Raw genomic sequence first — 25,270 nt, 5'->3', positions numbered from 1 at the left:
TTTTGCAGATAAGGAAACCAAAGCTTATGTTGAGTGAATGAATAAAATGTTTTTTGACATCAACTGGTTGTTAACCACATGAGTATATTTGCATGATACTTGGTTTACAGTTAGTGAAATGCCTTTGTCAGTACTGGTACCCTTGTCCTTAGAGGTTTATTCTAGAAATGGTCACTCAGATGATAACACATTGTTAGACATGTGAGAGCAAGCTGCCAGGGGGGTGGTATTTGTTGTTACATGTCTAAGATGTACTTATATATTCTTTCCTTTAGTTAATAAGTGTCTGTATATTTTGGACCTTAGCTCATAATATAACTTTGCCATAAATAAAATACTTAATGCTTAGTCTTATAATCACAAACTCCCATGGCATGGAAATAGTATGTTTATTACCACATTCATCATAGCTCAGCAGCCTGGAGGAGATAGCTATAATTTTCTTTTTATAGTTTAAGCATGGGCCAAATGGAGAAACATGGACTAATTGTCTTGTATATAACTATAACCCAAAATCAATTTGAAAGGTACAAGCACTGAATCATTTAAATGGACAAAGCCTATTCTACTTTTAAATGCATTTAGCTTTGAAATCTATCATTACTGTAAGAAAATCGACTATTTTTTAATTTTTGTACTGTCTTCTCAAAGCCTACTATTGAAAATCAAGAAATAAGTGTCTTATTTATTAACTCTGAGTGCTTTTTGAAAGCACTGTTAAAGAGTAGAAAAGAGTCATTTCTTTTTTTTTTTTTTTTTTCACGTATAGCAGTCTTATAGTTGAAACTCAAGGAGGAAACAACTGTGTTCCAAAACACCTAAATATGCAGGTCCAAAAAATGAAGGTATTTTTTTTAAACTGCCACATTCACTCCAAAGCCTTCAGCATCCATCTCCTTCAGCATCCAAAGATTAAGCACATGTTCTGCTTAGCTATATAATAAAGTGGCAAACACGCTGCACCACTGACATCACAGGACAGTTGCCTATAAAACTAGACTTCTGACGCTGGGCCCCAGCTTCACTTTCTCACAGGTCATCGTCTTCATCCGGGAGAGCAGTTGTCTGAGCAACCTCTAAATCGTGCTCGTACTGTGCTGCCAAGGCTGGGTCCATGACCACCTCTGGCGGGGCAAGAGCAGGCATGGCGACAAACTCCAAGTTAGGGTCTCCAGTCAGTTTTCTAGCAAGCCAGAGGAAGGGCTTTTCAAAGTTGTAGTTACTTTTGGCAAAAATGTCATAGAAATGAAGATTCTTCTTTCAGTGGAAGACGATTGACTTTGCCTTAACCTTTCTGTCCTTAATATCCACTTTGTTGCCACACAACACAATTGGGATGTTCTCACACACTCGTACCAGATCTCTATGCCAGTTAGGCACATTCTTGTAAGTAACACTTGATGTTACGTCAAACATTATAATGGCACACTGAGCTTGTATATAATAACCATCTCTCAGTCCACCAAATTTCCCCTGACCAGCTGTATCCCATACATTGAACTTAATAGGTCCTCTGTTGGTATGGAACACAAGAGGATGGACCTCAACACCCAAAGTAGCTACATACTTCTCAAATTCACCAGTCAGATGACGCTTCATGAACGTAGTTTTTCCAGTACCACCATCACCAACCAAAACAAGTTTGAACTGAACTTGGGGTTCTCCTTGGGCAGCCATCGCGATGTTACTTCCAGAAGCGTCTCCGCACCCATCTGACTTGAAAAGAGTCATTTCTGAGAAGGGCAGGCAGATGACAAAGGAACCACAGCTGTAATTTTCTTGTGGATGCTTTTATGAGCTCCTTATTTTTGTAATTCTCAGTGTGCTTTTAGGTATTTATAAATATAAAAAGAATTTTCTAAAAGACTTTTGTAAGGGGAAAACAAATTAGACCTACTTACAGTGTGGTTTGTCTACAGACTGACTTGCCCCTAGTATAAGTTGTTTTAAATTAGTAACAAGGGGGAATTCCTGACATTTATAACTGGTCTATCATTTGGATTATATGTTGGTTGAATTTCATAACCTAAAGTTAAGAGTTTTTTAAAAATGCCCTCTAATTGGAAATTTTTAGCCAGTTCCAGTTACATTACAAGAACATTAATTCAGTGGACACATCCTGAGCCCCTGCTCTGTTCTCTGTGTGTACTGAAATGCTGAGGACATAGCTATAGCCAGTCCTCTGCACCAGGCATTGAAGGCACAGTTTCTCAAAATGCTTTTAAGAGTGCAAGGAATTGGGACTTCCCTGGCAGTCCAGTGGTTAATACTTCACCTTCCAAGGCAGGGGATGTGGGTTCGATTTCTGGTCTGAGAGCTAAGATCCCACATGCTTTGTGACCAAAAAAAACAAAACATAAAACAGAAGCAATATGGTAACAAAGACTTTAAAAATAGTTCGTATTTTTTTAAAAAATCTTAAAAATAAATCCAGGGGGATATCGAAGCCACCTGGGGAGCTTAAAAAAAAGGGAATGATTGTGTTCATGTGCATGAATGTACACACACATGTGCCGGAGCTGCTTTACATCCATGTAGGTTAGATTTCAAGTTTCCAAGAAAGATTTTGTATGAATAGAGAATTCATTGACTGAAAGTTTGAAAATGACTGATAAAACATATATTTCATCATCACCTTCTTGCTTAACAAGTTTTGGTGGCTCTCACAGGATGATGCCCAAACCCTTGTCGTTATTGCATCACAGTTTTCTGTGTTATCTCTTAAGAGTGTCAGTAAAGCAGGGCCTGTGAAGCCTAGCGCCCTACCCTCTCCACGTGCTAGCCAGTAGGTATTTGCTTTTATTCCCCTCTTTGGTGTCTCCTGTTACCACCTCGGCTATGAGTACTCTAGACTGAGATCATTTACTTGACTCCATAATGGGCACCTGAAATGGTCCTTGGTGCTATTTTTAGTTATCGGTGTCACAGCAGAAAACATGATGTAATCTTTTATACAGGCTGACTTCTGAGGAATTCTCATAGGCCTTCTGTATCATTGAGGAAAGTGAGGAACCAAGACATTCTGAAGGAAACACCGCAGAAAGGAGTGAGTGTAGCACCTTCTGACTGGTCTGGTCCCACCATAGAGGTGAGCACGATAACTGGTGACTGAAAGCAAAGCAGCCCCTTTGTTTTCTCCATCTTAAGCACAGCTTCTTCATTAGCTCATCAGTGCTCAGCAGAGGAATACAGCCCGGACTTTTGGGAGACAAAAGGGATCAGTAAAATAGCCCAGATGTGTCATATCACATACATGACACATTTTGTGATGTGTTATCAATGAGTCTGTGAAGGAAACTTAACAGCACCTGCCCCTCCCTCTGTCTTGAAACAATTCTAAGACATCACTGACAGAGGAACCCTGACAATGGCTAAGAGCTTTTCTCACTCATGCCAACTAAAAGAAAAATCTCTTAGCTACGTTGCCATGGACTCTCCTCCTGACATACGTAACCCATATCAATCAGTGGTCTGGTTTTAAAACCTTACTGGAAGTTTCGGTAAGTTACAGTAAAGGCAGATGAAAGTAGTAATAAGCAGCATAGGTAGAAACAAATTCAGAATCATTTGGTCTTCTCAGAAGTAATGCTCCAGTGTAAAGTTAGAGCAAATCTAGATGGAAATAAGTACATACTTATTATCACAAGTAATGTCCCAATGTGAGTAAGTTTGAAGCATAACAAACACATGATCATTTCTTTGGATGCACAAAGTGCACTTTTCCATCTTTTCCAAGAAGGGAGCACATCTCGTTAAGTCCAAGTGTAGATTTCATGGCCGATCACCTGAAGCGCTCAAATCCAGGAGCATTTGATGACTAAGCTACGGGGTTTGGACAAAATGTATTCCTTCAGGTACAGTTACTCAGAAGAGAATTCTGAGCCTGTGAGGTGAGTGGCAAGCAATAACCTACATTGTAGGGCTGCTTAGTGGAGAAGGAAATGGCAACCCACTTCAGTGTTCTTGCCTGGAGAATCCCAGGGACAGAGGAGCCTGGTGGGCTGCCGTCCATGGGGTCGCACAGAGTTGGACACGATTGAAGCGACTTAGCAGCAGCAGCAGCAGCAGGACTGCTTAGAGGGTTGGTGGTAGTTTTTATTTTAAAATTAGAAAAAAATAAGAACAAGGCCCATTAAGTACAATAGGTACCTCGGAGCGGTATATATGCTACATGAACTTTTGAAAGTTCACTTCACGCCACTTTGCTTTTAGGAAAGACCTACATGAATACCTGTTTCGCTACACAAAAGAAATCCAGAGAGGGTTTTTGCTTTTATGAAAAAGGAGAAAAGCAAAAATTGAATTCCGAGTGGTTAAGAGGCAGCATGAACCCTGAACAGTGACTGACACCACCAAGCTCCTTCCCCGAGAACTACATAGCATCTCAGCATCAAGCCGTCATAGCTTTGAACTGTGTCTGTGAGCATCTGTGCTCTTATCTTGATTTATTTTGTGCATCCATTAACAAGATGTGCCCTAGTGTAACTGCTTCTTCACTTCACACCATTTCAGCTTACAAAAGGTTTCATAGGCATACTGTACTTTCGGATAGTGGGGAAACTTGTACTATATAATATCACTCTCCTGGCTACTTCTCTTTTCCACAAGGGCAACTGACTTATGTGGTCCTTAAAGCACTTCCTTTAATGACTGTGGTCCTTAAAACACTCCCTTTAAGGACCACATATATCAGATGTAAGAGATGTGGGTTCGCCCCCTGGGTCAGGAAGATACCCTGGAGAAAATGGCACCCCACTCCAATATTCTGGCCAGGAGAATCCCATGAACAGAAGAGCCCGGCAGACTCAGTCCATGATGTCACAAAAAGTCAGACACAACTAAGTGTCTTAGTACACTTAAAGCACTTCCTACCTTCAGTAAGGATGGACAGGCATTTGTCAAGCACAGAGCCTTTATTTTACATACTGTTTTCAAAGAGGACATTGTTTAAGTCAGTAGAACTTCCGAGAAAGTGACAGCAAAGGTAACTGGCTCAAGTCCCTCTGTGTACAGCACGTACGTTTCATGTCTGAGCACCTTGTGTGTCTGGCTTAAGTAAAAGTAAGGCAGTGTAGATTGTGCGAACAAGAAATCTGTTCTGTGATAAGGAATGGCTACTACATGCATCACGCAAAATGCACAACCTGAAACATTTCAATCTGCAACCGAAGTTTCCTCAAGCAAAGATTAGCGTGAACAGTGACGGAACACAGACAGAGCAACTTGGGCAGAGAGAATGGATAATGCCATGGGGCAGTGAGGTTAGCACACTGATCAAGAGCCCCAAGCAGGAGGAGCCGTCCCAGTGACCGAGCAGGCTAGGAGGGTGAGCAGCAGCCATCTCCAGCCACCTTCAGTTCCTTCCTGCCTTCACTCTAGGTTGAGCAGCTCCACGTCAAAGATGAGGGTGGCATTGGGAGGGATGACACCGGGGTGGCCTGTGGCTCCATATGCCACATCGGGAGTGCAGGTCAGCTTCGCCCTCTGCCCCAAGCTCATCTAGCAGGGGTGGGGGCAGATGGGGAGAGGAGAAAGAGGACCCAGCTTGATTTAAAAGAAAAAAGTAAGGTAACTATGTCATTTTCCCAAACCATCCTCATGGTAACCCTGAAGATCTGAGATGAATTTTATACATGGCACACTGAAATGATGCTAAGAGTTGTAACCAAGGCAGATTGCACCTCAGACTAGCAGAGACATGACTACAGACAGTAACTTCAACACCGTAGTCTCAAATTCATTGATCCAGCAAACAATGCTGGTTATTCAATTAGCGTGCACCTCAAGACTTCAATCTGTTCATAATTTTTCCTTCTTCTTTCAAAGAAGCCTAAAGAGGATGCGTAAAGACCATATATGCATGTATATACTCATGTAGGTGCTAGGACCAATTCATTAGATTAAGAGATTAGAAGGCACAGCAAGGAATATCACATGAGTTCATAGAGGAAGGAAGAAGAGCCTGAACCAGGGCTCATCACAGCAGTCCTCAAGGATTTCTCTGGCATTAGTGGGACAACTGGTGACATTTGAATAATCAATTTTTAAAGTTTGAATAACTGACTCAAAAATTTGAACAGATTGGCTAATAGCATTGTATCAATGTTAACGTCCCAGTTTTGTTCACAGTACTATGGTTATGTAAAACATTAACATTTAGGGAACTAAATGTTACTCGTATACTCTGGGTAAAGAGTATACGAGAACTCTACTCATACATAATATTTTTGCAAGTCTGAAATTGACACTTTTTAAAAAAAAAAAAACACCCTAAACACAGTCGTCTACCCCACCTCTTCTGCTGCTTCAGTCCTGAACAGCTGGTAGCTTACAGGCTTGCTCAGAACTGGAGGGATGTGCTTGGGAAGACAGCTCCAAGTGGCAGGCAACAAAAGGGGTGGAAAAGCCAGGACTGAAACTAGGTGGCAGTGCCAAGCCCTGGCAGTGGAGTCAAAGCAGTGGTGGTCTGTGATGGGGAGGGTAGAGGGCAAAGTGCAGAGCCCAGACACCCAGCTGCTCAAGCCCCCCCTTTTAACAAGGATCCTCATCTTACCTGGGCTGCACCCTCTTCAAAACCCTTGATGACTTCCTGTTTGCCAATTCTGAACTTGAAAGGCTTGTTTCTGTCTCTGGATGAATCGAATTTCTTGCCATTTTGAAGCATTCCTATGAAAGCAAGGATAGGATGGAAAAGAGCTGTGGTCATGAGATAACTCCCATTTCAGGTTCAACAAGTCTAGTATGGAATTCCTATTCTGTACAAACCTGCTGTCTTCCAGTCCTCCTCACCCATCCCGTTGACTAAGCAAGAAACCTGGATACATCCACATCCCGCCTATCACCAAATGGTACACATACCTTTGAAGTCCAGCTATTTTCTCTGCTTTTATTACCATTACCCTGTGGTCTCATCAAGCCACTATCACACCTCACCTGTGGACAGGAACCTACTCTAACGAGTCTTGTTGCCCTGCTTTTACTCCTCCATTCCCTTCTCCACACTGCACCCAGAATGGTTTAAAACACACACACATACACACACACGCACACAAATGTGCGTGCACATGCCTGATCCTATCATTCCCTTGCTTCTATAACTTCCCTGAGGCAGAATCCTACATTGTATCTAGGTGCTTTAAGATTTAGCTACTGCCTGCCTGACAACCTTCTCTCTGTCCTCCCCTTCTCCCCTTCCCTTCCCTATTAAGGTCAGACCTTTCTCAAGTACTTCTGCACATTGCAACTTTTTTTATGCACCTTCCTTAGCCTGATGGTCTGTTTTCCCAGGCATTTCAGTTTCAGGTGGAGTTCTCACCTGATATTCTCAAGGTTCCCCCACTATGCAAAACCCAAAGGTCATATCATCCTTTATTGCAGTGAACAGTGTAAAGTGACCCAGGCAGTCAGGGGCAGCCTCCAGACCTCATACAAAAGGACTGTGTGAACTCAGGACACCCTGAGTGTTTTCTTAGCAGACTGAAGCATCCCTCAGCCTCCAATTGCAGATACCTTTGTCATTCCTGATCATCTTTGTCATTCCTGTCATACATGTGTTGTCTCAGTTCAGCTGCCTAAGAAGCAAGAGCTGCTTTTCTGTTTTCTGTTCTTACTGGTGTCTCTAGATCAAATATTAGACATTCTGCAAAGGATGCTATTTCACGACTTCTTCTCATGGCCCCTGGACCACAACAGAAGGCAATCTGGGACCAGAGAAAGATATAGCTTGTAAGTTCAGAGACTGGATTCTGACCTCACTCTGGCACAAACTCACTGTGTGAACTTAGGCAGATCACTTTCTCTCTGATCTCAGATTTGCCATGTTTCACATGAGAGGTCTAGTGTCTAAGCATCTGTAATTCCACATCCTAATTCCTACAATATAAATGTATACAAGAGACATTCTTATTTACCTATTGTCTGGGCAGAATAAATTGGGCTCTTCCCCTGGGTACTAAATCAGGCAAAGAAGAAAACCCTATTGCTACACAGAGACACACACAGATGGATACTTCTGTATCAAATATAGGAGATCAAATACAAACTCAAGCATACACACAGGTTGCTAAGATATTCAGAGATGCGCATGCATGCTCACATACATTTATGCACGTGCACTCAGAAGAAAACCCTGATGGCCAAACAGATGCTAAGAAAATATTTAGATACATAGATATAATACAGTCACACAGACACAAACTTGTATAGTACACATATGGATATACACACAGACACACTCATACATTCACACCCTCCATTTAAAAACTGATTTTCTCATTCCCCATACTCCTCAGGCTTCATATGACTTAAACCACTTCAGACCATAAACTTTTATCTACTGCAGCAGGTTCAGTCAAAACCATGCAGTCCAGAAACAGACACCACAGATACATGGTGAGCGGATTTAACAAGGGTGCCACTGAAATGTAATGGACAAAGGGTGATTTTTTTTTTTATTAATGTTGCTGATTGACTGTATATACATACGAGGGAAAATGAACAATCAAAGTGAACCTCTAATTCACCCACACATAAAAATCAACTCCAGATGAATCACAGGCCTAAATATGAAAGATAAAATAATAAAGCTTCTATGAAACAATAAATAGAAGAAGAGCTTCATCACCTAGGATAGACAAAGATTTCTGAACACAAAATTACTAACTGCAAAAGAAAAGATTCATATGTAGAACTTCATTACAATTAAGAATTCTGTTCAAAGTGGGACTTCCCAAGTGGTCCAGTGGCTGAGACTCTGTGCTCCCAGTGTAGGGAGCCTGGGTTCGAACCCAGGTCAGAGAACTAGGATCCTGCATGCCACAACTAAAGGATCTCACGTGCTGCAATGAAGACCCAGCACAGCCAAATAAATAAATCTATATTTTTAAAAAGTTCCTGCATGCTGCCACAAAGATAAAGGGTCTTACATGCTGCAATTAAGACCCACTGCAGCCAAATAAATAAATAAAAATTTTAAAAAAGAAATCTGCTCAAAGGATGCCAATAAAGGAGTAAAGAAAAACAGATGTTTTGGAATAGGTATATGTTTGGAATAGGAGATATTTGGAATAGGTATAGCCAACAAAGGACTCAAATCCAGAATACAAATGAATTCCTACAGATCAATAAGATAAAGACAGACAACCTAATTTTGTCTTCAGTGGACAAAATTTAGGTGGAGTACAGAGGACATCCAAATGACCAGGAAGCACATGGAAGGGTACTCAACTTCCTTAACCATCAGGCCTGTGCAAATCAAAACCACAAGGAGATACCCTGGGAGCCCACCAGAGAGGGCCAAAATCTAAAACCTCATGATACCAAGCGGTGATGAGGATGCCAGAGAATTGGAATGCTCAGACATGGCTGGTGGCAATGGAAACGGGCACAACTACTTTGGAAAGCTATTCGGCAGGATCTATACCTCTGAGCAGGTATAACCCTGTGCCCCAGCAATTCCACTTCTATGTATAGCCAACCAGGTTGTCTACATATGTGCACCAGAAGACATCTACAAGACTTTTCAAAGCAGCACCATTCATAATGTCTAAAAACTAACAATCCAAATGTTCATCAACTGTAGAAAGGATAAATTGCAATATATTCATAAAATGATCTGTACAGGAATAAAAAAGAGCAAACTCCTGGATAAATTTCATGCACATAAAATGTGAAATAAGAGACCTAATGAGTGAAATAACCCAAAAACAAAAGAGTACATACTCTATGAGATGAAACCAACCCATAGGGACAAAAAGAGTGCTAGTTACCTTTAGGGAGATGTAATGACTGGTGGGGTGGGGGGGTTCCCAGGTGGCACCAGTGGTAAAGAACCCCCTGCCAATGCAGGAGATGCAGGAGACGTAAGAGTCACGGGTTCGAACCCTGAGTTGGGAAGATACCCTGGAGGAGGGCCTGTAACCCACACCAGTATTCTTGCCTGGAGAATCCCGTGGACAGAGGAGTTTAGTGAGCTACAGTCCATACAGTCGCAGAGTCTGACACGACTGAAGCAATGCACGAGCAAATGACTGGGAGGAGGCATAGGGGACAGACCAGGAGGTGCTGGAAAGGTCTGTTGATCTGGGGGAGTGGTTACATAAATGTGATCACTTTTGAAAAATTTCATCAAGCTGTACATCTTAGAGTTATGTTCTCTAGAGTTTACCAAAAAGTCCCAGTCTCTGACTGGGTTTGATGAGACAGTCCCTCCCCAGACCAGAGCCACCCATATCTAATGTTAGTATTTAATGCACATTGCCTCCTGTCTGCATGTATTGTGAAAAGTCTTTACAAAAGGATGTTGTGGTTTCGGTAACTTGATAAGTACCGGTCTGTCTGCAACATGTAGAACAGATAAATCAATTACACAGGTCAGAGGCCCCAGAAGGCCCATGGTAATTAGGACACATCACTGGGAGATGAAACACAGCTCCAGCCCACTGACGTCAGCCACTGGCAACACAGCTGTTAAGAAATACCCACACTGTCTGCCTAGAATTAACCTGGCACTTCACACTGGCCCAGAGAACTGTTAAAAATGGCCCCCATCTGACTCTATCCTAGGAATTAAACTGGCCTTGCTGTCTGCGAAGTGGCTGTCACCAAGTTCACCACATTGGGAAGCAGGTTACAAGGCAGAGCACTCCCCCTGCACCCCCCTTGGAACAAACATCTGCTCAGCGATCTTTGGCCAGCAGTCCTCAGGAACTCAATCTAGAATGTTCCTCAGTCCTCCTGGCCTTCCAATCCAGATCATCCATAAGGGCTCAGCACAGACGTGGGCCCTCCTCTGCTCCTACAGCACCACAGGCCCTGCCCTCCCCCATGCCCACAGCCCTGGTGAAGGTAGGGATCCTCTTGTTTCATGTTTGTGTTGCCACTGATCAGCACAACTTCTTGTACACAGTAAGTGATCAGTAACAGTAGACTGAATAGCCTATTTCCCAAAAAAGAAAGGGGATTCTGAGGAAGCCGAGACTTCACTTCTTTCATAACACTGTAGGATGAAAAGGAAGTCTACAGGGGGGTCAGGGCTCTGAGAGCTATAAGAGGAATTTCCAAGTATCAGACAGAACCAGGGGGGCCAGGGCTCCATCCTGCCTGCAACAGACGGAAGTGAAATGGAGATAGCGGGCTCTGTCAGAGGCTGGTGCCACGGTGGCTCTCGCTGGCAGAAGAGGGGAGGGATTAACCTTGGCAGTGCCCTTTCTCATTCCCTCAAGGCTGGCAGGGGGAGATGGGGATGGCTGGTCAGAGGAAGACTTGGCCGCCCTGGGCTTTCGGCCTATTCCAGGGGAGTAGATACCTCTGGAGAGGTATCAGAGTAGAGACCTGCCTGCAGAGGGGCAGGTTTCGATGAGAGCTTAGGGGGTGAAGCCTACCTGTGTAGTGTACCACGCACGTCTGGCCCTTCTTGGGGAACGTCCTTCCTGCAAGGAGACACAAAGACCCAGGAATGAACAGCAAATTGGGAAAAGTCACCGGGGACATTTCAGGTGTGACTTGTGACCAAGAGCTCTGGCCCACATTCCCCTCCATACCAAGGAGAAGCCCATGGCTCCAGTTCTGGCTCTGTACTTTGTCTGAGCCAGTGGCTTTGTATGAGCGACTTCACTTCTCTGGCCTTGATCTGAACTTTATTTCCTTGGGTTCCACAACTTTGCTCTCTCCTGGTTGTTTCCCTTTCTTTGATTGCTTTTTACTTTCCTCCATCCATTCCACAAACCTGACAGGCTACTATCTGCAGGCCTGGACTAGATTCCAGAGATACAGAGCAATCTATGAACTCACAATGTGGTTAGGGAAATAGGTGCATAAATAATAGGTTATAATGCAGGGTGACGACTGCACAAGGATGAATGAACAGTGAAAGTCACTCAGTCATGTCTGACTCTTTGCAATCTCATAGACTATACAGTCCATGGAATTCTCCAAGCGAGAATACTGGAGTGGGTAGCCTTTCCATTCTCCAGTGGATCTTCCTGACCCAGGAATTGAACCGGGGTCTCCTGCATTGGAGGCAGATTCTTTACCAACGGAGCTACCAGGGAAGCCCGATGATTCTGAATAAACAGAATCATTCACAAATATTTACTGAATACCTGCTCTGTGTAAGGCCTGATCTCAGGATACACCAGTGAGTTACACAGACCAGACAAGATCGCTGCTTTTTTGGAATTTACATTCTAATGGAGGGAGACAAACAATACTCAAATAAAACAAGACAATATATATTGTGATAAGTTCTCTAAAGAAAATAAACACAATGATGAACTGCAGACAGATACAGTGGGACAGGTCATTTCAGAATGGCTGGTCCAGGACAGCCTCTCAGAGATGACATTTGAACTGAGACTTGAAGGATGAGGAACACACTGGGAAAAGCACTGTGGGAAGAAGCAGCAGGAAGTGCATAAACCGTGAAGCAGGAAAGGATCAATGCATTTACAGAATGAAAGGAGCCTAGATGACTGGAAAGAAGGGAAGGAGGTGGAGACAAGTGGGAAAGAGACAGATCATACAGGGCCTTGCAGAGCTGGATTTAATTCTGCAAATTCTTTAAGTGCAACAAGAAGGCATGGGAGGGCTTTAAGCAAGAGAATGACATAATCTGAATTAAGATTTTATAAGATCACTCTGGCTGCTCTGTGTAGGATGGACAGTTAGGCGCCTGTTGCAATAATTCAGACAGAAAATCAATGATGACTTGAATTAAAGTGGTTGGCAGCAGAGAAGAGAGTAAAATAGATGGGAGATAGATTTTGGAATTGGAGCTGACAGGGCATGCTAATGGCATGGAGAAGGGGATCCAGGATGAGGGAGAAGCATGATATTAAGGTTTTAGGGTGGGTGACTGGAAGGTTGGCAGAGCTGATTCCTGAGATGGGGAAGACTGATGAGGCACAGATTTGTGCAGGTGGCAATCTCAAGATACCTATTAAGACATATAAGCTTGTACTGCAAGTAGGCAGATGGAGAGTCTGCACTGGAACTATAAATTTGGGTGGGATCTAAAGGCCATGGGACTGGATAACAAAGCCTTGGGAGGATGAACAGCTGAGCCAACATGTAGATGAGGCCCCAGGGAGGGAGCAACTAACTAGTGTCAGGGAAAGTATGGAGAGGAGATAATGGTTAAACTGGGTCTTAAAAGATAAGTGACTTGCCAGAGGAAGTAAGGGAGATAATGTGAGAAGAGTGAACCACACGTTAAAGGCTTCGAGTCACGCAGTAATGGGAGTCTGTCTGGCTTTCTGCTGTAACCTTAAGGCCTAGCACACAGTATACGCTCAATAAACATTTGCTGAATGGCTGGTGTGTTTAACAACTTGCAGACAGCTCGATAAAGCTGGAGAAAAGTTGGTGGTAGGGATAGGGACTGCTAGTGAGAGATGAGGCTCCAGTGTGGAAGGTAACAGAAGGCTATATCTGTCTGCCTGGAGAAAAAGGAAGATTCCTTAAAATATTTTATGCCCAGAGAGGGGCATGATCATATATGCATTTTAAAAAGTGTGCAGACTGTGGTGGAGAAAACCGTGGGGGTGAGGTGGGAGACCAGACTGAAGGCCAGGAGGTGAGACTGGAGGTGGGAAGACCAGTTTAGAGACTGTGGAAATCTGGGTGAGAGATGATGGTGGCTGGAACTAGGGCAGAGGCTGAGGAGATGGAGTCTTCAAGATACTCAGCAGGAGAAGTAGGCAGGATTTGTAGTAGGCTCGACCAAGACAGATATCCTCAGTACAACAGCATTGTTATTGAAATATTAATTGGTGCATTCTCCCACTCTGGGTTACAGCATGGTAGCTGGCCCTTCTGTGCTTCCTTGACTTGGGGGTCTAGACTGAAGTAAAAGCAGAAGGCCAAAGTTCCTCTGTGCTAAGTCACTTCAGTCGTGTCTGACACTTTGCGACTTGATGGACAGTACCCATCCATGGGATTTTCCAAGCAAGAATACTGGAGTGGGTTGCCATTTCCTCCTCCAGAGGATCTTCCTAACCCAGAGATCGAGCCCAGTTCTCTTATGTCTCCTTGCACTGACAGGTGGGTTCTTCACCACTAGTGCCACCTGGAAAGTTCCTCCAGGCTTTCCCTAAAATTCTGATCTGCTTCAAGAGAAAATGCCCCTTGTCCCTAGCCAGGGAGGGAGGATAAGGAGAGAAAACTCTAAAGGCTTCTTTGAACCAGGAAAGGGAGAAGGCCTAGAGGCCCCCCCGGCAGAATTCTAACAGTGCCCTTGGTGGGGGAGGGCGGGGGATGTAAAAAGACCTCAGGGAGATGCTTCCTGGGACCCAGTACAGAGGTTCCCAGCATAGAAAAAGAAGTCTGTACCTCTGGAGTGATCCAAGGTCCTGGCTGGGACTCCTAGGGACCACTGCTTTTAGATAAGGAGGGTAGCCAGGAGCCAAGAGTCCCTCCAATTTCCTGGGGATGGGGGAGTGTTAACACTGCCTGACATGTCAAATCCTGCAGAAATGTGGGCTCCAGTCTGTATTAAGGTTGGTTTAAGAAATGGAGAAAGCTACTCCTGGCATCCAAACTCAATTACACAAGGGTGATGCCTGGGATGCCTGGCTTGGGAAAGTGTCGGGTGCCAACCCAAGGCAGGAAGCAAGGGAACACAGAGGAGCTCCTGGCAGTGGGGAAGACCTAGAGCTGGAGTTCTGTTTTCGACTTGCTGACTTTGAGGAACCCGTGGGACTTCCAGGTAGAGGCTGAGCAGCGGCTGGATAAACGGACCACCGTGAACTCAAATCCGAGGCCTGGGCTGGACGCTTAAGTTTGGTGGCCATCGCTTTCAGCCTGAAAGCCGTGGGAGTGGACAGGATGGCCGGAGAGGCTGAGTGGGGCAGGGAGCATAAAGCAAGATGCAGAGGCACTGGAGGAAGCGCTCCGCCTTTTCCAGACTGGCTCTGTCCCTACAGCGTCTCACCGCCCAGATCGCGGGGGACCTCCCGATCAGAGGCCCGGAAGCGGGTGCGTTAGAAGGGGGCTGCCCCAAGCAGAAGAGACCCCAACGCATCTCTTTTCCCCGTTTCCAGAGCTCACCCAGCAAGGAAGGGAAAGCGGAGCTGTCACCCGGCCCTAGGAAATCAGCAGCAGCGGATAACCGAGCGTTTCCAGCCGCAGCAGCGCCAGCTGGAGGCGCCCGGGGCGGTGGCGGGCCGCAGACCCCAGCCTCCCAGCCGCCGCCTTCGTTCCTCTAGGTGAGCAAGCGCGGAGGGGGATGGAGAAGGATGTCTGCTAGAACCGCCAACAATCCCATCTCAGGTCATCTCCAGCTGCCCCCATCCTGGCCCGCTCCCCCTGTTCAGCACCCCTCCCGCGCCACCTCGCAATCGGAACCCCCACCGGGCTCCGCCCCGCGACCCCTCCTCCTCCCCCCGCCCCGCCACCCGGTACCGTCTCCCGGGGAGATGGTCTCGATCTCCACGCCCATCGCGGTCCCACTGGCCCCGCCTCCGAGGGTCCCCGCTGCTGCCCCGACCCCGGCTCGGCTCCGGCCCTGGCCCGCTGGCGCTCCGGCTCGCCTCCCCGCCGCCACTGCAGAGTCGGAGGAGGTGCGGCTGGAGTCGGGACCTGCGCAGGGAGGGGCCACCGGGAAGTGAGCGGCGGGGCGGAGCGGCGCGGAAAGGTGGGGTCGACCGGGGCGGGGCCCGGGGGGAAGCGACCCTGACGCGACTGCTTCAGAGCTTGACCAGGCTAACGATCCCACTGATTGGGGAAGATGTTGAGGAAGGCATGCAGACACTAGTGCATCTACCCACCCATCTGTCCCTCCCTCTCTCCCTCCCTCCATCCATCCATCCGTCTGTCAACACATATTTATGTAGCACCTACTATAGTCAAAGCTATAGTTTTTCCTGTAGTCATGTATGAATGCGAGAGTTGGACCATAAAGAAGGCTGAGCTTCGAAGAATTAATGTTTAACTCTGGTGCTGGAGAAGGCTCTTGAGAGTCCCTTGGACTGCAAGGAGATCAAGCCAGTCAATCCTAAAGAAAATCAACCCTGAATATTCATTGGAAGGACTGATGCTGAAACTGAAGCTCCAATACTTTGGCCACTGATGTGAAGAACTGACTCATTGAAAAAGACTCTGATGCTGGGAAAAATTGAGTGAGTGAAAGTTGCTCAGTCCTGTCAGACTCTTTGTGACTCCATGGACTGTATAGTCCATGGAATTCTCTAGGCCACAGTAATGGAATGGGAAGCCTTTCCCTCCTCCAGGTTATCTTCCCAACCCAGGGATTGAACTCCGGGTCTCCCACATTGCAGGCGGATTCTTTACCAGCTGGGAAAGATTGAAGGCAGGAGGAAAAGGGGACGACAGAGGACATTATGGTTGGACGACATCACCGACAGAATGGATATGAGTTTGAGCAAGCTCTGGGAGATGGTGAAGGACAGGGAAGCCTGGAGTGCTGCAGTCCATGGGGTTGCAAAGCATGGGACACCATTGAGCAACTGAACAACATCTCTGTGTTAAGCTGGGGGTGGGTAGGAGGAGCAGTCAACTTGGTCTCACAGGTAGGTGGAGAGGGCCAGCAACTAAACCAACACTTTAATTAACTGCATTCACCGCCATAGAGTTCAGAACCTCATGGAAGCACCAGAGAGGTACCTACCCCAGCTAGGCTTTTGGAATCTGTAGGGGCAAGTTGTGGGGGTGGTGGAAGGGGTGGGTGGAAAATAAACCAGTAATTACTGACTGTCCCCCACTCACCTACACCCCTATACTCCATCCTGCATAGTTCTTAGGTAGGCACAGGTGGCCTCCCGCCTTTCAAGGCAGAGAACTGCACCCTGGGGATGCCAACTGATTTAAGACAGAATCGTTGTCCTGGAGGAATCCAAACTGTGACAAGGACACGAACAATTACTGCCTGGAGTGATTTAAGTTGTGGGATGAATGAATGAATGATTTCTACCAGACCCTTCAACTCCTTCCAAAGGAGACCCAGGAATCTAGAAAGGTATTCTTTGGAGGAAGTAAGCATTTGAAAAATGAATGGAACTTTCAATTTTTTCACTCTCTTCACGCATTGTTGCAAAAATTGATACGAAGGTATGGTTCTGACAAGTGGAGCAGGAAGACAGGCATGGGAAGAAAAGCCTGAGCAAAGAAGAGCGAGCACTAGAGGTGTTACTTCTCCACTTCAGCACTCCTCTCTTTCCCAGATGGTCAAGGCACGGACTTCCGATTATCAGAAGGAGGGCTGGCTGTGTGTTCAACGAACATGATCAGCTGTTGTGAGGGTCAGGATCTGAAATTCCCCATGAGCTGCCCCAAGGCGTAGCCCAGAATCTGGCAGGGGTATAGCTGGCTTTAAGCCTAGTGAGTTGTAGCTATGGGCAGGTACTTTCGGGGTAAGTGTAGGATAGCGGTTTGTAATTAGGGCAGGTTCAAGCAGGTTTTAGAAAAGGCAGAGGCACCAGAGATCAAATTGCCAACATCCACTGGATTATGGAGAAAGCAAGAGAGTTCCAGAAAAACATCTATTTCTGCTTCATTGACTATGCCAAGGCATTTGACTGTGTGGATCACAATAAACTGTGGAAAATTCTGAAAGAGATGGGAATACCAGACCACCTGACCTGCCTCTTGAGAAACCTGTATGCAGGTCAGGAGGCAACAGTTAGAACTGGTCATGGAACAACAGACTGGTTCCAAATAGGAAAAGGAGTACGTCAAGGTTGTATATTGTCACCCTGCTTATTTAACTTATATGCAGAGTACTTCATGAGGAACACTGGGCTGGAAGAAGCATAAGCTGGAATCAAGATTGCTGGGAGAAATATCAATAACCTCAGATATGCAGATGACACTACCCTTATGGCAGAAAGTGAAGAGGAACTCAAAGGCCTTTTGATGAAAGTGAAAGAGGAGTGAAAAGATTGGCTTGAAGCTCAACATTCAGAAAACGAAAATCACGGCATCTGGTCCCATCACTTCTTGGGAAATAGATGGGGAAACAGTGGAAACCGTGTCAGACTTTATTTTTTGGGGCTCCAAAATCACTGCGGATGCTGATTGCAGCCATGAAATTAAAAGACGCTTGCTCCTTGGAAGGAAAGTTATGACCAGCCTAGATAGCATATTCGGAGAAGGCAATGGCAAGCCACTCCAGTACTCTTGCCTAGAAAATCCCATGGATGGAGGAGCCTGGTAGACTATAGTCCGTGGGGTCGCTAGGGGTCGGACACGACTGAGCGACTTTACTTTCACTTTTCCCTTTCACACATTGGAGAAGGAAATGGCAACCCACTCCAGTGTTCTTGCCTGGAGAATCCCAGGGACGGGGGAGCCTGGTGGGCTTCCGTCTGTGGGGTCACACAGAGTCGGACACGACTGAAGGGACTCAGCAGCAGCAGCAGCAGATAGCATATTAAAGAGCAGAGACATTACTTTGCCAACCAAGGTCCGTCTAGTCAAGGCTATGGTTTTTCCCGTGGTCATGTATGGATGTGAGAGTTGGACTGTGAAGAAAGCTGATCGCCGAAGAATTGATGCTTTGAACTGTGGTGATGGAGAAGACTCTTGAGAGTCCCTTGGACTGCAGGGAGATCCAACCAGTCCATTCTGGAGGAGATCAATCCTGGGTGTTCATTGGAAGGACTTATGCTAAAGCTGAAACTGCAATACTTTGGCCACCTCATGCGACGAGTTGACTCACTGGAAAAGACTTTGATGCTGGGAGCGATTGGGGGTGGGAGGAGAAGGGGACGACAGAGAATGAGATGGCTGGATGGCATCACCGACTCGATGGACGTGAGTTTGAGTGAACTCCGGGAGTTGGTGATGGACAGGGAGGCCTGGCGTGCTGCGGTTCATGGGGTCGCTAATAGTCAGACACGACTGAGCGACTGAACTGAACGGAGTCAGTTACATACACCCTATTTTGTGTATAGAGAACATTTTTCTGAGGAGATTTTAAAGAGGTCTTCAACTCCTTCTCTATCTCCCCCTCCCCGCCGCTTCCCTGAAAAGCTTAAGAAACCGTGTTTACTCTAGGACTCCCATAGACTACAACGACCGAAAATGTGCGGGGGAAAGCGCTAAACCTCTCAAGGGCGGAACGGTATCAATAGCAGGGTTACGGTCGATGGCGGTTTTTAGGCAGAATACAACTCCCAGAGGTCTGTGCGGCAAAGCTCGAGCTTATTAGCCAATAGGAAGGACCGTCTCATAACAGACACAAGCAATAACCAATAGACAGGGGGAATTGCACCGCTCCGCTCACCTACCGGGTTCTGGGAATCGATGCTTCCGGAATCTGCTTGGGACTTCGGCTCAGAGGTCTGTGAGCTCCGGAGGCCGCGGGGAAACTGATTTTCTGTGGGGCAGTGAGACCAAAGGTATTTTGTCTCTCCTGCTTTCCGGCCTGGCCGCTGTACGGGAGGCCAGGTGGGCGGGGACGAAAGTGGAGGGATCTGCACTTTGGCAGACGCGGATTAGAGGAAGGGTTACAGGTGTGCGGAGAAGATGGCTAGAATGGTGGGGGGCCATGTGAGAGGGCTGGCGGATGCGGACGAGCCGGGAGTGGGTTTAAACCAGAGAATATATTTCTTGTGCCTCAGGGTGACGCTGCTGGGACTATATCCTAAGGAAGCCATTAAAAATGAACATGCTTTATGCATAAACACCTTTATTCCAGCGGTATTTGTAAAAAGATAAAGTTGGCTATAACCAGGTATCTCACAAGTGAGGAAAAATTATGGCACTTTCTCAACAGTAAGGAAAAATGGTATGAAGTGGCTTCTAAAAGTAATTTATAAAGCTTTTAAATAACATGGGTAAATCCTAATATAATGTGAAGCGAAAAAATCGTGGTATGAAATGGTGCAATATGAGTGAAAAAGCTTAACATCAACTGCATAGAAAAATGTCTGGAGGGTTGCAGTCATAATTTTCTTTCGTTGAATTTGAGTGTGTGTGAATTTACCTTTTGACCTTTTAAAAAAATTTATTGCAGTATCAGTTCAGTTCAGTTCAGTCGCTCAGTCGTGTCCGACTCTCCCTGACCCCATGAATTACAGCACGCCAGGCCTCCCTGTCCATCACCAACTCCCGGACTACACTCAAACTCATGTCCACAGAGTCGGTGATGCCATCCAGCCATCTCATTCTCTGTCGTCCCCTTCTCCTTCCGCCCCCAACCTTTCCCAGCATCAGAGTCTTTTCCAGTGAGTCAACTCGTCGCATGAGGTGGCCAAAGTATTGCAGTTTCAGCTTTAGCATCAGTCCCTCCAATGAACATCCAGGATTGATCTCCTTTAGAATGGACTGGTTGGATCTCCTTGCAGTATAAGGGACTCTCAAGAGTCTTCTCCAACACCACAATTCAAAAGCATGGATTCTTCGGCGATCAGCTTTCTTCACAGTCCAACTCTCACATCCATACATGACCACGGGAAAAACCATAGCCTTGACTAGACGGACCTTGGTTGGCAAAGTAATGTCTCTGCTTTTTAATATACTATCAAGATTGGTCATAACTTTCCTTCCAAGGAGCAAGCGTCTTTTAATTTCATGGCTGCAATCAGCATCTGCAGTGATTTTGGAGCCCAAAAAAATAAAGTCTGACACTGTTTCCACTGTTTTTCCATCTATTTCCCATGAAGTGATGGGACCAGATGCCATGATCTTTGTTTTCTGAATGTTGAGCTTCAAGCCAACCTTTTCACTCTCCTCTTTCACTTTCATCAGGAGGCTTTTGAGTTCCTCTTCACTTTCTGCCATAAGGGTAGTGTCATCTGCATATCTGAGGTTATTGATATTTCTCCCAGCAATCTTGATTCCAGCTTATGCTTCTTCCAGCCCAGCGTTCCTCATGATGTACTCTGCTTATAAGTTAAATAAGCAAGGTGACAATATACAACCTTGACGTACACCTTTTCCTATTTGGAACCAGTCTGTTGTTCCATGTCCAGTTCTAACTGTTGCTTCCTGACCTGCATACAGGTTTCTCAAGAGGCAGGTCAGGTGGTCTGGTATTCCCATCTCTTTCAGAATGTTCCACAGTTTATTGTGATCCACACAGTCAAAGGCTTTGGCATAGTCAATGAAGCAGAAATAGATGTTTTTCTGAAACTCTCTTGCTTTCTCCATGATCCAGCGGATGTTGGCAATTTGATCTCTGGTGCCTCTGCCTTTTCTAAAACCTGCTTGAACATCTGGGAGTTCACGGTTTACATACTGCTGAAGCCTGGCTTGGAGAATTTTGAGCATGACTTTACTAGCGTGTGAGATGAGTGCAATTGTGCGGTAGTTTGAGCATTCTTTGGCATTGCCTTTCTTTGGGATTGGAATGAAGACTGACCTCTTCCAGTCCTGTGGCCAGCGCTGAGTTTTCCAAATCTGCTGGCATATTGAGTGCAGCACTTTCACAGCATCATCTTTCAAGACTTGAAATAGCTCAACTGGAATTCCATCACCTCCACTAGCTTTGTTAGTAGTGATGCTTTCTAAGGCCCACTTGACTTCACATTCCAAGATTTCTGGCTCTAGGTCAGTGATCACGTTATCGTGACTATCTTGGTCGTGAAGATCTTTTTTGTACAGTTCTTCTGTGTATTCCTGCCACCTCTTCTTAATATCTTCTGCTTCTGTTAGGTCCATACCATTTCTGTCCTTTATCGAGCCCATCTTTGCATGAAATGTTCCCTTGGAATCTCTAATTTTCTTGAAGAGGTCTCTTGTTTTTTCTATTCTGTTGTTTTCCTCTATGTCTTTGCATTGATCACTGAGGAAGTCTTTCTTATGTCTCCTTGCTATTCTTTGGAACTCTGCATTCAGATGCTTATATCTTTCCTTTTCTCCTTTGCTTTTCGCCTCTCTTCTTTTCACAGCTATTTGTAAGGCCTCCTCAGACAGCCATTTCGCTCTTCTGCATTTCTTTTCTATGGGGATGGTCTTGGTCCCTGTCTCCTGCACAATGTCACGAACCTCCGTCCAGAGTTCATCAGGCACTCTATCAATCAGATCTAGTCCCTTAAATCTATTTCTCACTTCCACTGTATAATCATAAGGGATTTGATTGAGGTCATATCTGAATGGTCTAGTGATTTTCCCTACTTTCTTCAATTTAAGTCTGAATTTCGCAATAAGGAGTTCATGATCTGAGCCACAGTCAGCTCCTGGTCTTGTTTTCACTAACTGTATACAGCTTCTCCATCTTTGGTTGCAAAGAATATAATCAATCTGATTTCAGTGTTGACCATCTGGTGATGTCCATGTGTAGAGTCTTCTCTTGTGTTGTTGGAAGAGGGTGTTTGCTATGACCAGTGCATTCTCTTGACAAAACTCTATTAGCCTTTGCCCTGCTTCATTCCGTGTTCCAAGGCCAAATTTGCCAGTTACTCCAGGTGTTTCTTGACTTCCTACTTTTGTATTCCAGTCCCCTATAATGAAAAGGATATCTTTTTTGGGTGTTAGTTCTAAAAGGTCTTGTAGGTCTTCATAGAACCGATTAACTTCAGCTTCTTCAGCATTACTGGTTGGGGCATAGGCCTGGATTACTGTAATATTGAATGGTTTGCCTTGGAAATGAACAGAAATCATTCTGTCATTTTTAAGATTGCATCCAAGTACTGCATTTCGGACTCTTTTGTTGACCTTGATGGCTACTCCATTTCTTCTAAGGGTTTCCTGCCCACAGTAGTAGATATAATGGTCATCCGAGTTAAATTCACCCATTCCAGTCCATTTTAATTCACTGATTCCTAGAATGTCGACGTTCACTCTTGCCATCTCCCGTTTGACCACTTCCAATTTGCCTTGATTCATGGACCTAACATTCCAGGTTCCTATGCAATATTGCTCTTTACAGCACCGGACCTTGCTAGTCGATTTAAATGTTGTGTTAGTTTCTGCTGTACAGCAAGTGCCTCAGTTATACATACACATATATCCACCCTTTTAAAGGTTCTTTTCTCAATTAAGTGATTACAAAGTGTTGAGAATACTTCCCTGTACTATACAGTTGTTTAGTTTCTTGAGGACTCTTTTGCGGCCCCATGGACTGTAGCCTCCCAGGCAAGAATACTGGAATGGGTTGACATTTCCTTCTCCAGGAAATCTTCCCCATCCAGGGACTGAACTCGAGTCTTCTGCGTGGCAGGCAGATTCTTTACCATCTTAGCCACCAGGGACGGCTCATACTATGCAATAGGTCCTTATTAGTTATCTGTTTTATATATAGTAGTGTGTATGTCAATCCCAGTCTCCCCATTTACCCCCCTTTCCTCCCTGGTAACCATAAGTTTTTTTCTACATCTGTGACTCTATTTCTGTTTTGTAAATAAGTTCATTTGTACCATTTTTAAAGATTTTATATATAAGCAGTGTCATATTCCTAAAGGAGATCAGTCCTGGGTGTTCATTGGAAGGACTGATGTTGAGGCTGAAACTCCAATACTTTGGCCACCTGATGTGAAGAGCTGACTCATTGGAAAAGACCCTGATGCTGAGAAAGATTGAGGGCAGGAGGAGAAGGGGATGACAGAGGATGAGTTGGTTGGATGGCATCATCAACTCAATGGACATGGGTTTGGGTGAACTCCGGGAGTTGGTGCTGGACAGGGAGGCCTGGCATGCTGAGGTTCATGAGGTCACAAAGAGTTGGACACGACTGAGCAACTGAACTGAACTAAATTGATATGGGAATTTGTCTTTCTCTGACTTGTTTCACTCAATATGACAATTTCTAGGTCCTTTTGACCTTTCTTATACTGCAAGGAGATCCAACCAGTCCATTCTAAAGGAGATCAATCCTGGATGTTCATTGGAGGGACTGATGCTAAAGCTGAAACTGCAATACTTTGGCCACCTCATGCGACGAGTTGACTCACTGGAAAAGACTCTGATGCTGGGAAAGGTTGGGGGCGGGAGGAGAAGGGGACGACGGAGAATGAGATGGCTGGATGGCATCACCGACTCTGTGGACATGAGTTTGAGTGTACTCCGGGAGTTGGTGATGGACAGGGAGGCCTGGTGTGCTGTGATTCATGGGGTCGCGGAGAGTCGGACACGACTGAGCGACTGATCTGATCTGATCTGATGTATTAATTTAAAACAGTAAGTGTAAAGAACTTGGAATTATTTTATAATGAAAACACAGTAAATTTGGAAAAACAAGTTGGGGAGTATGTAACTTTAAACTTTACTGGAAGTGCTCCAATTCACCTGAGCCCCTTGACTGTCCCTATGAGTTGTCTTAGTTTTTTTTTTTTTTTGGTGTGCTTAGTTGCAGCTCGTAGGATCTAGTTCCTTGACCAGGGACTAAACCTGGGTCCCCTGCATTCGGAATGCAAAATCTTAGCCCCTGGACCACCAGGGAAGTTCCATGAGTTGTCTTTAAAGAAGATTAGAAACAGAAGAATTAAAAGGCTAAAGACTGAACACCAGATCCTGGTTCTGGCCATCTGTCTCCTGAATGAATACATTCAGCTTTTTGCTTCGTAGAGCAACCAGGGTTCCTGATTTGAGAAACCTTATCATCTGAGGGCGGAGAGACTAAGAGGTGTACATACTGTTAGCTTCAGGCAAATATTTTAAAAGATACAAAATAATTGAGGTACAATCTGAAGGTCTTTCACCTTTGTCCTCTTGGTTCTCTGATCTTTTTAATACTAGCTCTGTAACATTGACTCCCAAATCCTTACCTCTGACTGCCTAAGGTGCAGTGCTACCCTATTAACATCTTAAATAAAGCATGTGCGTGCGTGCTCAGTTGCTTCAGTTGTGTCCAACTCTTTGCGATCCTAGGGACTGTATCCTGCCAGGTTCCTCTGTCCATGGGATTTTCCCAGCAAGAATACTGGAGTAGGTTGCCATTTACTCCTCCAGGGGATTCCCCCCAACCAAGGAACTGAACCTGCAACTCCTGTGTCTCCAGCATTACAGGCAGATTCTTTACTGCTAGGCCACCAGGGAAGCCCACATTAAACTTGTTGCACACTACATTGTTCTTACCTCTGAAGCATGCTCTGCCTTCTGTAGCTCTGATTAATGGTTCATCAGTTTCCCAAGCTGAAAATTTGTATGTTGTCCTTAATTCTCCCTTCTTCCTTAGCACTCATTCCACTTGATAATCTATTTCAGTTGCCTTAAAAGTATCTTGTAGCTACAAGCTTGGCTCAGTTTCTCATCCTGACATTCAAATTATCTATGTTCCCCATTTTTAAAATTAATTAATTGATTAAGTTTTAACTGGAGGTGAATTGCTTTGCAGTGTTGCAGTTGTTTCTGCCCATGGACTCTTATTAAACTT

The 25,270-nt window shown here is 45.2% G+C and overlaps 2 protein-coding genes and 1 pseudogene across 5 annotated transcripts in view; 1 reads left to right on the top strand and 2 right to left on the bottom strand.

Annotated features, from left to right (window-relative positions):
* Nucleotides 1-892: 892 nt before the first annotated feature.
* LOC148776109 (GTP-binding nuclear protein Ran-like) lies at nucleotides 893-6,662 on the bottom strand (annotated as a pseudogene). The gene is made up of 2 exons (XR_016038542.1): nucleotides 6,554-6,662; nucleotides 893-1,733 (listed from the first exon to the last, which is right to left on the bottom strand). The product of XR_016038542.1 is annotated as a GTP-binding nuclear protein Ran-like (transcript).
* Nucleotides 5,053-15,570, bottom strand: FKBP1B (FKBP prolyl isomerase 1B). Of its 3 annotated transcripts, XM_088841220.1 has the most exons (5): nucleotides 15,400-15,538; nucleotides 15,046-15,237; nucleotides 11,382-11,429; nucleotides 6,554-6,666; nucleotides 5,053-5,499 (listed from the first exon to the last, which is right to left on the bottom strand). In XM_088841220.1, exons 4-5 carry the CDS (start codon nucleotides 6,662-6,664, stop codon nucleotides 5,371-5,373), a joined length of 240 nt encoding a protein of 79 aa, XP_088697346.1. In that variant the 5' UTR covers nucleotides 6,665-6,666; nucleotides 11,382-11,429; nucleotides 15,046-15,237; nucleotides 15,400-15,538; the 3' UTR covers nucleotides 5,053-5,370. The 3 variants fall into 3 exon arrangements, with proteins under 3 accessions (XP_088697346.1, XP_088697344.1, XP_088697345.1); XM_088841218.1 differs by lacking the exon at nucleotides 15,046-15,237 and having other exon boundaries at nucleotides 15,400-15,570; XM_088841219.1 differs by lacking the exon at nucleotides 15,046-15,237 and having other exon boundaries at nucleotides 5,357-5,544; nucleotides 15,400-15,570.
* Nucleotides 15,571-19,239: 3,669 nt separating this feature from the next.
* The window catches only part of WDCP (WD repeat and coiled coil containing), a 19,336-nt gene continuing 13,305 nt past the window's right edge, over nucleotides 19,240-25,270 (top strand). Inside the window, exon 1 of the mRNA XM_055400373.2 lies at nucleotides 19,240-19,355. The gene's annotated coding sequence lies outside the window, so the exon portion shown is untranslated. The remainder of the gene's footprint in view (nucleotides 19,356-25,270) is intronic.

Source organism: Moschus berezovskii, chromosome 11, assembly GCF_049115385.1.
Source record: "Moschus berezovskii isolate FMDL1 chromosome 11, NW_MosBer_1.0, whole genome shotgun sequence".
Lineage (NCBI taxonomy): Eukaryota > Metazoa > Chordata > Mammalia > Artiodactyla > Moschidae > Moschus > Moschus berezovskii.
This window is presented reverse-complemented; position numbering and strand designations above follow the sequence as displayed.